Source organism: Papio anubis, chromosome 1 (assembly GCF_008728515.1).
Source record: "Papio anubis isolate 15944 chromosome 1, Panubis1.0, whole genome shotgun sequence".
Lineage (NCBI taxonomy): Eukaryota > Metazoa > Chordata > Mammalia > Primates > Cercopithecidae > Papio > Papio anubis.
Window position 1 is genome coordinate 154226376 of NC_044976.1, and position 17308 is coordinate 154243683.

The 17308-nt window shown below is 38.4% G+C and overlaps 1 protein-coding gene across 3 annotated transcripts in view; it reads right to left on the bottom strand.

Moving 5' to 3' along the window:
* The window catches only part of CR2 (complement C3d receptor 2), a 38771-nt gene that overhangs the window by 4186 nt on the left and 17277 nt on the right, over positions 1 to 17308 (bottom strand). For 2 of the 3 annotated variants that reach the window (XM_021932310.2, XM_021932361.2), the window contains 15 exons: positions 17148 to 17230; positions 16274 to 16681; positions 15457 to 15633; positions 15286 to 15376; positions 14875 to 14951; positions 12889 to 13296; positions 12345 to 12521; positions 12181 to 12265; positions 11746 to 11828; positions 10865 to 11257; positions 9631 to 9816; positions 7985 to 8170; positions 6774 to 6797; positions 5997 to 6072; positions 464 to 572 (listed from right to left, as the gene is read on the bottom strand). In XM_021932310.2, coding sequence (XP_021788002.2) covers positions 482 to 572; positions 5997 to 6072; positions 6774 to 6797; positions 7985 to 8170; positions 9631 to 9816; positions 10865 to 11257; positions 11746 to 11828; positions 12181 to 12265; positions 12345 to 12521; positions 12889 to 13296; positions 14875 to 14951; positions 15286 to 15376; positions 15457 to 15633; positions 16274 to 16681; positions 17148 to 17230 — 2545 coding nt within the window. In that variant the 3' untranslated portion in view covers positions 464 to 481. The remainder of the gene's footprint in view (positions 1 to 463; positions 573 to 5996; positions 6073 to 6773; positions 6798 to 7984; positions 8171 to 9630; positions 9817 to 10864; positions 11258 to 11745; positions 11829 to 12180; positions 12266 to 12344; positions 12522 to 12888; positions 13297 to 14874; positions 14952 to 15285; positions 15377 to 15456; positions 15634 to 16273; positions 16682 to 17147; positions 17231 to 17308) is intronic. The other variant, XM_021932333.2, reaches the window with a different exon arrangement.

A 17308-nucleotide genomic window follows, 5' to 3' on the forward strand; every position in this document is an offset into this window, starting at 1 on the left:
GTCTCGAACTCTTGACCTTGAGTGATCCTGCCCGCCTCAGCCTCCCAAAGTGCTGGTATTACAGGCATGAGCCACCATGCCTGGTCCTGCCTCTTTACTTCCCTTGAGTTTTTGCTCAAACGACATTCTCTTATAAGAGCTTCCCTTGCAACCACCCTGTTCTCTTTATCCCCCTTGCCTACTTTATTATGTCTCTATATAATGCTTATCATCTTATTTATTTTATTCTTAGTTGTTTTGCTATTTAGTTTAATATTTATTGAATGGATGAATGGATTAAAAAAATTGGAACATTAGTTGGCAATATGAAGTAGGTAAATGAACAACTGCTATGCATGATTACTGAAGACTTGTGCAATAGTAAGAAGCACGTATATATACCATGAGTGCTATGCTTATTGATAAATACAAGTTGAAGGAAATTTTATACGTAAATTAATAATATCTCCATTTCATTACATACCACCAGTTTGTCTTCTGATCAACTTGCTGGGTTGTATGGATCAATAGAATATACGTCTCGTGCTTCTAAACGAAAAGCTTCTTTCTGGCTTGTATTTGTATAATAATTGCTAAACAGGAGAAGAAAAAAGTAGTATCTTTACTCATTGACCATGATTCAATGTAGCAGTTGTTTGCTTTCCATAATTCCCAACACATGGTAAGTACTTTTGTGGATGATTTCATTTTTTAAAATTATACTTTAAGTTCTGGGGTACACGTGCAGAATGTGCAGGTTTGTTACATAGGTACACATGTGCCATGGTGGTTTGCTGCACCCATCAACCTGTCATCTATATTAGTTATTTCTCCTACGGTTATCTCTCCCCCGACCCCCCACTCGGTGAAAGGCCCCAGTGTGTGATGTTCCCTTCCCTGTGCTCACATGTTCTCATTGTTCAACTTCCACTTATAAGTGAGAGCATGCAATGTTTGGTTTTCTGTGATGATTTCATTTTTATTGTTTTTATCCTATGAGGTGTAAACACTGTAATTCCATTTTTTTGGAAAGGCACATAAAAAATTAATGATCTAGGCTTGTAAGTGTTCAAGTCAGAGGCTGACACTAGACAGCTTTACTCTAGAACCAGGACGCTTAATGACTAACAACTACAACTTCCAAAGTGAAGAAAAGAAGCAAAAATACGTTCTTATTTTAGAATTTGATCATAACTTTGCCCTTTTGGGACTCAATCTTCTAGTCCAACTTAAAAGCTTTAAACGAGTTTGAAGAGAATGTTTTTACTTTCCTTCTTTGAAAGTACATATATTTCATAGTGTTTCTAAAACCACTTTGCCAGAATTACTAAAAGACAATAAAATGTGATGATACTACCATGTAGAGCTCTGAAATAAGGTAATACAAAATTACTGGGGAAGAAAGAATACCGCTAAGGATACTGTCACCACGTCACTCACTACAATATTGAAGAGTTTCGTGTATAGGAGATACGTTAAGAAGATTACAAAACAGTAATTTTTAAGTCGATGTGAGATTTAAGCTTTGTTACAATATCTTAGATGACTAGAAAAGAATAGCATAGTATCTTTCAAAGGTTTAGATGGCTTTTAAAAATATTTAATATTGTCACTAGACATTCATTTTTAAATGATTACTCATCTCATTTACAAAAAGCATTTCAGGCTACTCAAACGTCTATATCAATTATTGGAAAATCAATTGAAGTGGGTTAGCAAATGGAAATAAAACAAATGAATGACACCTAGGAATCTGGTTCAACAGGTATGTTTGGTTCATATCAATCGAGGCACTTAAGTATAGTACATGATATAATCATATTAATAAACAATAATTAGACTGGAACATTATAAATCATTTGCACTTGTAAGCATTCCCCAAATTTGCAAATTTTTATACACATGCAATGCTCTTGAGAGCAAACTCAGTAGCATGAAGGAAAGAGATAGAGACTGTATTTTCTATGTGTTTATGTTTCTAATTACTCTTGGCTGAAATTATCTTATGACTTCCTATGAGGAAGGCCCTGCAAATGACATCCCTATTTTTTTTGAGACCCTTTTCTCCTTGAATTCTGTGACATTACTCTCTCCTAGTTTTCCCCCTGCCTCTCTTCTTTCATTTTCCGCCTTTTGAACATTACTGTTCTTCTGAGGGCTGTTCTCATCCCAATTTTTATCTATTCTGTCCTTTTTGGTCCCACAGCTTCCATTTTGATTTAAGTCTCACCCACCTGGGTCCAGACCCTTCTCCCAACCCTAAATCATGAGTACCTCAAAGTAACAGGTCAGAAACGAACTCCTCATCTTCCCCCACAAACCTGCCCCCCTCCTCTTTTAATGAGTCAGGGAGTCCACGTCATCACCTTCATGTCAGCCATTCTATGTGCCTCCTTCTCCCCACATCCAGCATGTCACCAAGTCCTGGAAATCCTGTCCTCTTGATAGCAAAGAACCTCTTATTAAATATTCTCATGGTCCTTGTGAGTCTCCACAAGAAAAAAATACAGTGTGCAGTATGTCCAAATCTTATTTGCCATAGAACACCCTTTTTTTTTTTTTTCTGAAGTCATTCATGAAAACAGGGTTGTGTGGCACACACTCTGGTAAACTCTATACTCTAAGTACACGCTAACTGTACAGCACAGCCAGAACCCCAGAGGCAGCCCTTACCCTCGCGCCCCCAGCCTAGAACAAACTGCCCAGGTTGTAGATACCCTCAGTACATAGTTTCAGTGCAACCCCTTCATGTCTGAGCCTAGACTAGGAATTACATAACTGAGCTATGGCATCAGATGGCACTGGTGGCAGGGTAAATGATAGATCCAGAGGACTTGGCACACTAAATGAATTTTGCTGAAGCTTTTTGGTGACATGTTTTAGGTGGCATGACTTTGTCATCTCCCCAGTCTGAGCTACCTGAGAGTTGGTAAGACTTCATTGGATTATCCACCCTAACACTAGCATGCACAAAGACTCACGAACCTATGCACATATAACATCTGAGGCCAACACCTGATGGTATGCTTTGCTAAAAATATATCCTTTGCACATATCAGTATTCTATAGCTTCCACAAGATTTATGTGTCAGAGTTTTTTTTTTTTTCTTCCTTTAATGGCATGCCTCCACCTAAAGCTATGCCACTTTTACCTTCAATCACCATCACACACACAATTTCCTAGCCATTTCAAATGGGTTATGTAGTTCTTACAATACATGATGGAAAGCCAAGCCTCTGGGCCTTTATTCAAACTGCTTTTTCTGTCTGGAATGCCTTTCTCTCCTTGTCTACACTCTCTTGAGGCTCACCGGAAACATCTCTTCCACATTGAAACTTTTCCTGATTAAAACTCCCAAATATTAACCATTTGCTTTGCATCCTCACCAAATATCATATAATCCACCATGGCGACATTATTTTATGGTACTTGTTTAGTGACATGCTTGTCCTCCTTTACCAGGCTGTGACCTCCTTGATGACACAGGCCATATGCTACTAGGCTTTGTTATTCTAGCCTAGTATAGTGTTAAGACATAGTAGGCACTCAGCTGTTGTTGTGCAAGAAAAGAATGAATTGGACGTGGTCATTACCTCTTTTCACGTGACTTCTATTTCTCTAACATTACTGCTCAAATGTTTTAAAAGCCATGCATGTATATATAAGATAGAGCAACATATGAAAGTGTCTACAGCAAATCGCTGATATCTATCAACTTAACATGTTGGACTTGAAGGCAGCAGCAGTTGTGCAGTGGAAGAGACTATTCAATTTCTTTATAAACTATTTAATTTGCTACAACAAGCATATTTACTTTTGTATTTTAAAAACGTATGCAAATATTTATAGTGATATAAAAGATATATTAAAGAAGGGAAACAAGATTTTTCAGTGATTTTAAATAGGGAAAAACAATATTTGTGACTAGAAATACACTTTCTGTAACATAGAAAAGAAAAAAGGATGCAGCATCATTTTTAGTGATAAAACACAGGAGGCTTTATATTAAAAATAAAGGTTAAAATATGCCAACATTCCCTAATAGTATTGAAGATTTTCCTTAAAATTCTTCTCAGTGAAATGAGACAAAAACCAATAAAGGAAAATGTATAATCAGTAGATATGAGGAAGAAATTATTTCTACCAATAATAATAATTGGTAGAAAATACAGTTTTCTACTTAGATGATTGGGTAACTCACTGAAAAGCTATTAGAATTAATGATTGTATAAAGATAGACTTTCCTAGATATCATTTGCAATTACTTATAAGACATAACCAAAAATGATTCTATTTATAAAGCAATAAAAATAAGATACTTTTATGTCTATGTAGCTTATATGAAGTAATCTATTAAATTTTAACTGAGATATAACAAAACATCTGAATAATTAGTCATCTGGTGTTTCTGGAAGGAAATAGTGAATATCATGAAAAGGTCAGTTCTTCCCAAATAAATATGTACATTTAAGGCACTTCCTATCAATGATCTAACATTTTATTTTATTTTTCTAGGGTGTGGGAGGTGTAGTTGCGGTGTAAATAATTCTATAGCCTATCTGCAAAAATAAATAGAAGAAAATTTCAAAATAGTTTTAAAGAGGGGGAACATATCTCAGAAAAAGCTATTATAAAGCTACATTTACTAATAGAGTAGCTCTGGCTCAAAGAGACAGGCTGATCAGTGGAATATGATCTATCTTGCATATCTATGTCAGATATCTCTGACATAAGCCCCAGTGTACATAAGAATTGAATAAGCGTGCTTTATCTGATAAAGAAAACTACGAACCAATGTTGAAGGTATGGTTTACTCAAAATAGGTTTTGAAAAAATTGAATATATAGAGAAAAAAAGTACAAGTAGGTTTACTTCAGCTACCATACCATAAAATAAATTCCCAATGGATTCAGGTGTTTAAAAATAATTAAAAATAATATGTAAAATATATCTAATTTCTGGATAAGAAAATACAACATACCAAAACATAGAAACCTAGTAATACAGTTAATATTTAAGTAATCATGAAAATGACTAATGGAGAGAAAAGATTACTTGATCAAATGGAAAGACCTAATATGTTTCTGAATGGGAAGACATTACAGAAAAGATGCCAGTTTCTCACAAATTAATCTATCGACTTAAATGTAATCACAATTTTTTTGAAATTACAAATGATTCTAAAAATCACCTATAGGAACAAACAGAAGAGAACAGGAGGAAAGTCCGATAAAATTGTAGTGTGAATTCTTGCCCTACCAGATATAATAACATAAAAGTATTAATTAAACACAAAGTGGTTTGTAATGGAAGAACAGGCAAATCAATGAAGCAGGAAAAGGGGTTGAGAAACACAACATATTCATTAACTATTACTAAGAACAAACTTTCTGGCAAGTCATCTGACAATAGTTATCAAGTATATTAAATGCTCATGCACTTATCTTTAGTAATTCTAGAAATCTATTCTAAGGAAATAAATGGGTGTGAAAAAAGGTTTAGCCAGAGGTGTTACTCATATCTTTGTATATTATCAAAGTAAATTTGGAAGCAACTTAACACACATAAATACACAGAGTAGAATAATATGCTATTTAGTAACTGAAAACATGACTTAAAGACATAAAAATATAAACATGAGTCTAAATGAAAAAAGTCAAGACAGAAGATGAAAATGACAAAATTTCAGTTTAAAGAGAGAAAAAATATACGAAAAAGATCAGGTAGGAATACACCAAAATATTTGCATTTGTTCCCACTGGGATATTTTTCCTATTCTCTAGATTTATTTACAATATCCTGTCTGAATAAACATCATTCAATAAAATAAGCTAAGTGTTTGATATCTCTTAAGTACTACAGAAAAGTCTTCCTTTTGTATAGCACGAGATACTTCATTTAGTTATCACACTGCAGTATTTATTTCACATAACTTGTGCTTCTGTGTTTAGTTTCAGATAAGAAGCCAAAACCATTTGTGCATGTTGGTCAAGCATGCATTTGCATCTGAACTTACCGTTCTCTGTGTTTTGATATCATGCATAAGGTAACAACAATCAAGAAGATAAGAAGTATCAAACCTGCAGCAATACCTAGAAGAAAAATCCAGCAAGTATCAAATGCCAGAAGACTATCACCTACATTGTTCTGAGCTGATTGTGGGGTCTATTGCTAGTGGAGAGGAAAATGTTATGTGACTCATACTTAGCCTTTCTTGGACATAAACACTGAATTCCTAAATAATCATAGTTGAGTTTAAGGTTTTTCTGATTTGACCCAGTCCACATTTAATCTAGAGCACCAAGCATATGACCACAAGGTTCCAGTCAACTTTTCACTGAGTTTTTCTGTTCCTTTTAGTTTTATTAGTAACAATCTTGTCACTGAGGTGACAAGAGAGAAATCTCAAGAATAGAAATTAGGAGCACAGGATACCAGGTTCTTATAATTTTGCATAACAACATTGAACCCTCAGCTGTGAAATATATTTTACTACAGCAGCAGAAGCCTGCCTATTTCAACAGACCAAATCAAGCTAAAGACCAAGAGTTAATAAAAACTAAAGTATCAATTTAAAAAGAAGAAAGAGCTGGCTGTTCAAATAATTTATCCAACTCTATGCCAAAGTAACATTTTGTAATGTGACATGTACATTGAAATATCTTTAAAACACCAAAAAAAGAACATCCCCTATGAGTTAAATATTATCGTCAGATAGGATATAAGACTTCTAGCATTACAATTTTTAAAAAACATTATAAGAGCTTTTCTTCCAGTATTTAAGAAGACTTACCAGAAAGGACAGGAGCAAGTGAACCTAAAAATAATACAAAATCATGAAAATGATTATCAGTCTAGTGTCATAATTCAATGTAGCCCCATGTTTCATGGTAGTGTCCCAGAAATCAACACTCTAGCTCCCTTCCAAGTCAATTTAAAAGACGTATTGGAGCCAGGCACAGTGGCATATGCCTGTAATCCTGGCACTTTGAGAGGCCAAGGTGGGAAGATCACTTGAGCTCAGGAGTTTGAGACCAACCTGGGCAACATCATGAGACCTTGTCTCCATTTTTTAAAAAAACAAACAGATAAAAAAGATGTATTGGAACCTTGAGTTATACCCACTTGCTTTTTATGTAACAACTCACTGGGCCTTTTTTTTTTTTTTCCCACTCTAAGTAGGTTGGGGGAGTTCACCAATGACAAAACCAAAATACTCAACTTTATAATCAGAGATTTCTCAGGTTAGAATGCAAATATTAACTGTAACAACTAGTTATTTAACCTATTTCTGTTCCCTGTCAAATTGTAAGCACTTATTAACTCAGATTCATCATGTAGGGTGGTCTATGCGGCAACTCCTTTCAAAATGTCAGGTTGCTTGGTTTCACATTTTTGCTCCTTTTAAATTAGTGTTTCTCTCTATTTTCTTTTCTTCACTTTCCCCTTCCTAAGAAAGCTGTGTTTTTTCTTTTCCTTTTTCTTTCTTATTTTCTTTCCTTCTTTTCTTCCTTTTCCTTCCTTTCCTTTTGTTTTTTTTGACAGGGTCTTACTCTGTTGCCCAGGCTAGAGTGCAGTGGTGCAATCACGGCTCACTGCAGCTTTGACCTCCTGGGCTGCAGTGATCCTCCCATCTCAGCTACCCAAGTAGCTGGGGCCACAGTTGCACACCTCCATGCCTGGCTTTTTATTTATTTATTTATTTTTATTTTTTTATAGAGACCAGGTCTCACTACATTGCCCAGGCTGGTCTTAAAGTCCTAGGCTCAAGTAATCCTCCTGCCTCAGCCTCCCAAAATTCTGATATCACAGGCAGGAGTCACGCACCTGGCCAAGCTGTGTTTTTTCTAGAATAGACCACCGACTTCAAGTTCCTCTGTAATTATACCACTGGTCACAAACCTATGTCAATTTAAAACCCAGGACTCTCCACACTTTGGGAAACCCTCACTCTCTTCTCTCCTTTAGCCAGTTACAAGCGGCGGTGAAGCCCATGGTACTTACGGGATCTGCAAACCGCCAGGGGAGGGTTCCATTGGTGATCTGCCTGACACTGGCTCTGGGAACTGCCTTCCAGCATATATCCATCTTCACACTCCAGAGTTACAACAGCTCCATACTGATACATTTTCCTCGGTTCCAGCCCCTTCTGGATTCCATCCATATCTGCTGGTGAGCTACAGTTTACCTCTGAAATTAAAGAAATCTAATTCAAGCACAGTCAAATTTTGGTCTTTTACCAAGAAAACAGAGATTTCCCTTAGTAGAAAGATTTACAAAACCAACCTGTTTCACTCTCAGTAAGGAAAGCTGCACTGAAATAGGATAAGACAATATCCTCGACACAATCTTTTACTGTCAGCCCTCTATCTCAATAACCTCTGGGTAATTTAAGCCAGATTGTATTTTTTAGTTTTTGCTTCAGTTTCTATCCAAACAGTGATGGATAATTTTAATGGCTTCTTGGAGAAATGGTGAGGGCTGAATTGGTAATATTACTAATTATTCTGAATTACCGTTTTTTTTTTCTGCTTCTAGTTTTGCTCTCTAATTCTTCATACAAGTGTATGCTTTCTCATTTCTTTCATCTTTTCGGTATAGTCATCATTAGTGTGAGTGATACGGTTTAGCTGTGTTCCCACTCAAATCTCATGTTGAATTGTAGCTCCCATAATCTCCATGTGTCATGGGAGGGACTTGGTGAGAGGTCATTGGATCATGGGGGTGGGTTTTCCTGTGCTGTTTTTGTGATACTAAATAAGTCTCATGAGATCTGATGGTTTATAAAGGACAGTTCTCCTGTACATGTTCTATTGCTTGCCACCATGTAAGATGTGCCTTTGGTCCTCCTTCACCTTCCACCATGATTGTGAGGCTTCCCCAGCCATGTGGAATTGTGAGTCCATTAAACCTCTTTCCTTTATAAATTACCCAGTTTCGGATATGTCTTTATTAGCAGTGTGAGAATGGACTCATACAGTGAGATCTTGGATTTGAAGCCTGGCTCTAGTACTTCCTAGATGTGTGACTTTGGGTGAGTTCTAAATCTCTCCATGCTACTGAAACCTCATCTATGAAACATGGATAATCATGGCACCAACCTCATGTGGCTCTCATGAAGACTAAATGAAATAATGCATGTAAGGTGCTGTGCACAGTGTCTGGCATAGAGTAAAAAGTGATCAACAAATACTAGATACTAATTTACTAGTCATATTTCATAAGCACTGTTTATGATAATGAAAATGACTTTCTGAAACTTTTATAAAAATGTACCCATAATCCCACCAACGCTCAGTAAATATTCTCAAAAGATTGCTGTGCTTTTTATTGGTACTTTATCAAATACCCACTTATCATAACTGTAACTACAGTGTATAAATACAATCCGTGCTATAGTTGTTTAATTTACAGACATACTCCAACTTTCTATGTGTAAATGACTACATAAGTGGTCATTCACCGGATAGACTACAGCCTGAGACATTTTTTATTATTTTGAAATATTTAGATTAATGACTGTATTGATCTAATTAAAGCATTTAATGTAATGAGGCAATTAATGCATTTCTTTGGCTATTTTAAGTTGAAAGTACCCAACTTTGGCACAAATTTGATATAAAAATAAGAATAAAAAATAGACAAAGCACCTTTACAATGAGGGGCGGGTCGGTTCCAGGTTCCCTCATGTGTGCAAAGAAGGAGTGCCTCTCCCACCAGCAGGTAGCCTTGGTCACAGCTGTACAGGATTGACATTCCAGGGGAAAACCGAGCTATGTTTCCACCAGTATGGTTCCCGTTGGGGGTCTTAGGCGGAGGCTGACACCCTACGAAGGCTTAGACACCAATAAGAAAGGGTCTTTAACTCAGCACAGAGAAACACATAGCCTGCACTGTTTCTGGGTGATAGCGATACAGGAAGGCCAGAGGCAACAAACCAACTAACTGGTGTCCAGAAACACTCATTCATTCCACCCAGACCGGCAACACTGGACGGAGACCTGCATTTCCTACTGACAGCCAACATGATTTGAAGAAAAGTGTTAAAAAATAAGGTAATGAAACATTAACGGATACAGTTTACAATGGTAATCCATCAGCCAACAGTTTTCTTTTCTTTTCCCTTTAAACAGCAGACAGGGTTACACTTTCAAATGTCTACGAGAGCTAGGAAGTGAAGCCACCAGATACGACAAGTCAGAGAGCCCCTGTCCTTCTAAAAGTGGCAGCCACTGCTCAGGCCAAGTTACTGGTGCCTTGCCAGGAAGCAAAGGGGGCTCTCTTGGCTCACAAGCTCACTATTTATCTTCCACTGAAGATGGGTTTCACTTAAGATTACTGTGCTGGCCAAAGACAACCATTCTGTGGAGCTGAGTTCCAATTCTTGGGTAGCCAATCAGCAGCCTCTGCTGTAGATAGTCATGGACAGGAATAAGGCTGCCAAATGATAACTACAATGACAAGAAAGACAACTCAATGGGTTGGAGGCCCAATTAATTCTCCAGAACACCCAAAGTTCTCTTTCTGGCTGGCAACATAGCCTTAAATATCAAATTATTAGCAATATTACTGCCAATCATTTGCCAAAAATGTATGTGCATTTTTCTTATACTAAAGTCATAAGAATAACAGTTTTGGAGACTCTATCAATTTGGAAGTTAGCCATTATCCTTTCATGTACTATTTATTGCTCAATACACTGAGAAAGGAAAGAGAAAACAAACAATCAAGTGAGAAGATAGGAAAAGGCAGATATCTTGTAAAACAATATAATGGCCTTAGCTCTTAGATGCTTTTCTTTAGGCAGAATGTCAAGTGCAGATTCAAAACCTTTTTTCTTTACTCTGTACAACATCCCATAATTTATTTCTTCAAGTATCTTACCTTTTTTGATACAAGTTGGCACACCTGGCACCCATGTGTTATCAGTATGACACCTAATCATGCGACTACCGTTCATGATGAAGCCGGGATGGCAGTCAACATACACTATGTCATCGTGGGAATATGCAGAAAGCGTTTTATTCAGCTTGTACCCGTGTTTGACTTCTGGGTTAGGGCAGCTAGTCACAGGAGGAGATTGTAAGCACTGTGGGGAAGGCCCACTCCAAGATCCATGTCCTTTAGAATCACTTCTGCACTGCAATTTTTTCTCTCCCAGGAGATAGAATCCTTGGTCACATTCATAAGAGACTTCATTTCCATATAGAAAGTTTTCTGCCATCATGCCTGTGTGCTTCCCATTGACAATCACTGGTGGAGGGTGACAGTGAATAACTGCGGAAGAGATTTAGGGAATTCTGCCTCAGCTAGTACCTCAAGGTAAGCGGTCTTCATTCAGGTACAAATGACAATATGCAACTGCATATATTTCACATAACAAAAAATAACTTAAATTTTGGAATATGGATTATGCTTTTTTAAAAAACAACTTTATTCAATGTGATTATATGAGTACTATATACTCCATAAACATTCAGAAAATAAAGTGTAAAGGAAGAAAGAAATACAGCTATGTTCCCATGACCTAGGAATATGGGCTATGTATTTTGTTATTAGCAAAATTAGCAGATGCATGGAAAATACTTTCTACTTGACAATGTTTCTCAGTGTCCATGCTGACCAACACCATAAGATTTTTCATATCTAACCTCCAATGAGGGAGATCCCTAAGACTGCCAAAGCAGTGGTAGACTAGTTCTTCAGCAACCTGCCCTCTCTAGTCCTCCATTACCATGGTCAGGCTTTTATTTTTTCTAACTTACCTTTACAAAGTGGAATCTTTTTGAACCAAATTCCATTTTCATCATCTTGACACTTGTGGTAAGTATGTCCAGTCAACCAGTACCTACAGAGAGACAGATTATAATGCATTTCCTGTTCCCAATATCACATCTCTTCAAACCACATGCACAAAGGGACTTCTAAATAAGAACTTTGGCAGAGAGGAGTTGAAATTCTTGGTCCTCCAAGTAAAAAAAAATAAATAAATAAACTACTTTTGAGTTAAGCAAAGCCCTTTCCATGTCAAGAGAGGACTGAAGAGTCAGAGTTGCTAGTTAGGCCATTGGAACCTCATATTCTCCACGCATGTGACAATGAGGAGCCTCTAAAGGATTCCACCAAGACAAGTTGAAGGTCGAGTTAATCCACAAAACGAGGTGGAGACCTTTTCTCAGAATAGAACATTTCATACTCACCCATCTTGGCAGGATGTATTAACTAGCTCCAAACGTGAACCAACTGGAAGTTCTTGAAGATCCTCTCTCACAGGCTGGCATGTTTCTGGAGAAGCAAGGATGGAATTACAGTATTTATAGATGTCTCATATCAAAGAGAAGGACAACTCTGGAACTGAAAGTACCTTCACACCGCAGGGCAGAAGGACTCCAATTTCCTGAAGGCATACAGTGAATGGATTTGTTTCCCACAAGCAAGTAGCCAGGGTCACAAGTGTAGTCTACAGTCATCCCAGAGACAAAGAAGACCGTATTTCCACCTGTATGCCGACCATGGTGGAGCCCAGGAGGTGGCTGGCAGCCTGAAGAGAAAAACTCCCTACATAAATACCAACACGGAGGAATTTCTACTGAAGAACACTAAGTGTATAACATTGGACAGACAATCTGAAACTCTGCTGCCAAAGATCATGAAGCTCAAATTCACCACTGAATGCTGTTTGCTCTTTAAGAAGGCTCTCTCATTATCTACCCTGAATAGATCCCAGATCCAAGTGGGCATTCGCATGAACACACACACCACAGAGAACATCTATTACAGGATGGAAGAAATGGAAAGTAATCTGTGCCCCTCTTGCCTCTTTCCATGATGCGGTTTTGGGTGTGAGATAATAAACAAGAGTAATTAAGTAAATCTCTCCTTTTCTTTCCCCCTTATTGGGTTTTTACCTTTTTCACAAACTGGTATTTCAGGATCCCAGGTGTTATTAGCTTTGCAACGAATCTGACTACTGCCCTTCAAAGTAAATCCATTAAAACACTTGAATGTCACAGTGTCATTGTAGAAATATGGGGGTTCCTTGCCAGATATCTTATATCCATTTGCAACATGGACATGTGAGCATTGGACAGCAAGGAGGGAAAGTTCACATAGGGGAGCCGGGCCACTCCAGGTGCCTCTTTCTTGATCGTTGCTTGTACAACGGATGGTGCTCTCTCCAATGAGGCTGAATTCCACTTCTCTTTCTGGCCCGGGGTTACATGTGTAAGTGACCGTGGTTCCATATGGAAAATCTTCTAAGGAACTCCCGGTGTGTGCTCCATTGTAGATAACAGGGGGTGGTGGGCAGGTGATTTCTAGAGAGATGAAAAGATACTGTAGAATTGAGTTCCTGTATTAAACACCAAAGAACAGAAATGATGCTGGCTATGAATCTATTGTTTCCTGGATGGTATGGGTACATTTTCATGATGTGAGCTATGTGAAAGCTCATTAAGTATGTAACATTCAATTTAGACACATTTCATAGGAAAGAAAATCTTTATTAAAAGTGAATGTGGTTGATTAATATCACATTATGAGTTTAGGCCCAATAGTAAATTGCTAATTAAAAGAATAATTCTTCTTAACTAGGCAATAGGAGAATAAAAGACACAAGGGAATAGAATTAGGCTTTCTTGAGTACTCTCTTTGGGCTGAGGTGATATGATAGTTTTTCTTTCTTTCTTTCCTTTTTTTCTTTTTTTTGAGATGGAGTCTCACTGTGTCGCCCAGGCTGGAGCGCAGTGGCGCGATCTCGGCTCACTGCAAGCTCCGCCTCCCGGGTTCATGCCATTCTCCTGCCTCAGCCTCCCGAGTAGCTGGGACTACAGGTGTGCAACACCATGCCCAGCTAGCTTTTTGTATTTTAGTAGAGACAGGGTTTCACCGTGTTAGCCAGGATGGTCTCGATCTCCTGACCTTGTGATCCGGCTGCCTTGGCCTCTCCAAAGTGCTGGGATTACAGGCATGAGCCACCGTGCACAGCTGATATAATTTATATGGTTAGCTGAGAAAACTTATTGTTAAATGAGCACCTACTTTGTGATAAGCAGTTTCCTCATTTAGAAAGTAGCAATGGTACAATTTAATTTGAATAATTTGAAATCTGTAGTCTTTTTAAAATTTTATTTTTATTTTATTTTACTTTTTGATGGAGTCTTGCTCTGTTGCCTAGGCTGGAGTGCAGTGTTGTGATCTCGGCTCACTGCAGGCTCCACCTCCTGGGTTCAAGTGATTCTCCTGCCTTAGCCTCCCAAGTATCTAGGACCACAGGCACATGTCACTATTCCTAGCTAATTTTTTGTATTTTTAGTACAGATGGGGTTTCACCATGTTAGCCAGGATGGTCTCAATCTCCTGACCTCATGATCTATCCCCCTCGGCCTCCCAAAGTGCTGGGATTACAGGTGTGAGCTACCGCACCTGGCCCTTTTTACTTTTTATTTACATTCTCTGGACTTCCTAGTCTGTAGTCTTATGCAGATTTTACAGAAGAAAGGCTAGAGTTTCAGAGGAGTTGTACAATTGGTTCAAGGTCTCACACTAGTAAGCAGTAGAGACAGAATGTGAATTCAGATCTGACACCAATCCTTTACTCTCTACATTAAACTGTGTATACCCAAATTAAGATGATGGCTCATATACTCACTGCTGTCATTATTCCCATAATCATAAATCACAAAATAGAATCAATAACCAAGTACATTTAAGTTATTGGTGAAGAAAAAGGTAGCAAAAGAAAGGCATGGCAAAACTGCAACCATAACTATTGGCAAAATTAATAGAACATAATCTAATACTCTAATTCCCCTAACATGTCCCAAAACAAAAATCTCCCAGGAAATGTATAGATCTTACATTATTTCAGCTCCTGTATCACTTTTGCTACTCACCTTTACAAAGACGAATCTCCATAAACCAAGGAGTTGTACCTTGACACTCCTGATAAACGCTCCCACTTAACTTGTACCTAGAGACAGAGTCATGTATGTCATTTTGCCATCAGGTGACCACTAAGTTAAGCAAGAGTCATGGGCTCCCAAGCAGACTCACTACTTTCAGGCCAAGAAGCAATAACAACAAAAATGTGGCCAACATCAGCACCAACCTCTCATTGCACAGGCATAACTTCCATGCATGGAAAAATAGTATGACAGACACTTCCATAACCACGTGACAGGCAAGCACCTGAGACAAACTCTTACACAGAGCTTGCAGGGTGTACTGACACAAACTCTTACATAGAGCCTGCAGTGTGTGCTGATACATCAGACTTGAGTCAGACTGAGTCAACCTTCACTCACCCTTCATCGCAAGAAGAGTTAACATGTGGTCTAATAAATTGGTGCTGGGGTTTTGTCAAGAGTTGTTTTCCTGTAGCTTCACACACTGCCACTAAGAAAAGAAACTAGGATGAGAATTTAATACAAGGCAATCTTAAAGTGAACAAAACGTCTACATTTGAGGCCTGGCACCTTTGCATTGGGGTACAGGGGGTGTCCATACCCCCTCAGAGGTACACTGTATGGATTCTTCTCCGACCAGCACATAGCCAGGGTTACAGCTATATTTTATAGATGTTCCAGGGTTAAAGCGGACCATGTGTCTATCTTCTTTTTGCCCATTGAGGATGTTAGGAGGGGCCTGGCATTCTAAACGAAAGGACAAAAACAAAACAAAACATAACTGCTTAAGTAAACAACCACAGAAAGAAACTGAGCCAAAGAAATTGACATTCGTGCTACAATTCCACTCTGGTTGCCGCTGTATGATACAGAACATATGTTGCAGACCAACTTTGGGTAATTTTAGGTCACCGTTTCCCAATCTTTTGTTGTTGTTGTTGTTTTCTGCACTTAGGCTGCTGCAGATGTTGTTCAGTTTCCACTGGGTGCTGCAACTCCTCTCCTGTCTCTTTCCTTCATAAGGAATCACCTTGTATGTTTTTATGGGAGATTCTGATATATCCCTAGGAATGAGGGATTGAATGACTTCTCTTTTAAGAAGTCACTATTAAGACAAACAAGCATTTTTCTCCTGGCTTTTTCCCCTATAGAAATGGGAAACTTAGTGATTCCTAACATTTATTCTCCCAAGCATATTCCCATAAAATAAAACAATGGTGGGGGGCTGGTGATAAGAATGCCCTCTACAAAATTTATAGTGATTCCATTTAGTAGATTTGAGGGGAATATAAACTGGACAAGGCCCTACTTAAAGCCCATAACCCCTTCTTCTAATTTTTCAAGAAAACAAATCAGAAGCACCTTTTCTGAGTACCAGAACACTCACCCTTTTCACAGACTGGTGCAGATGGCTCCCACGTGCCTTGGGCATTGCATCGGATTTGCTTGCTGCCCTTCAAAGTGAAGCCAAACATGCAAGCAAATATCACAGTGTCGTTATAGGTATATCGATCTTTCTGCCCAGATACTATTCGGCCTCTTAGGATCTGGGGACGTGGACACTGAACCGCAGAAGTAGAAAGTTCACAGCGTGGGGCAGGGCCACTCCAGGTCCCAGTCTTCTGACTATCAACTGTACAACGGAGAGTGTTCTCTCCAATAAGGATGAAGTTCACTCCTTCCTCTGGGTCCGGGTCACAAGTGTAAGTGACTATGCTTCCATATGAGACATTTGCTAGTGAGTTGCCTGTATGTCTTCCATTGAGAATAGGGGGAGGTGATGGGCAAAAAATTTCTAGGGAAATTGCAGAAAGAAATGACAAGATCATAGATGTACTGAAAACAAAGAATGCCCCAGATGTTCCTTGATACCACTATCCTAGGACAGTGATATCTGAATCTATAATGAATCAATCAAGGCAGCTAAAGCAACATAATTTAGAAGTATGATTCTCAAGCTTCATTCCTGAGTATATGTACTCTACTGATCCTTTGATTTATTTTACCAGATATACAATTTTCTTTATGTACATGGTCTGGCTACCTACTTAGAAGGTCTACATAGCTTTCAGAAGGGGGAAAGCCTAGGAACCCTATTTTAATTGAGGAAGCAAAATATAAGGATGCTTTGGTGAAGACCATGTCCTTAAAGATCTCTAGGAGTTCTGTGTTCTGTAAGAGTCCGTAAGGCAATGACTGAACCAAAAGCTTTTAGTTAAGCTGAGAATGCAGTGCTGTCAGACCATCGTTGCCTAGCCTACCTTTACATACTGGCATTTTTGTCCAAGCAACTCCTTGTCCAGCAATTACACACCGACTAGAAGATGGGCCTTGCAGTTGATACCTGGAGACAGAAGACTGTCATTCAGAACTATTAGGCAGTTTGTGCTGAAGAACAGCAGCCTCTACTTACAGTTCAAGA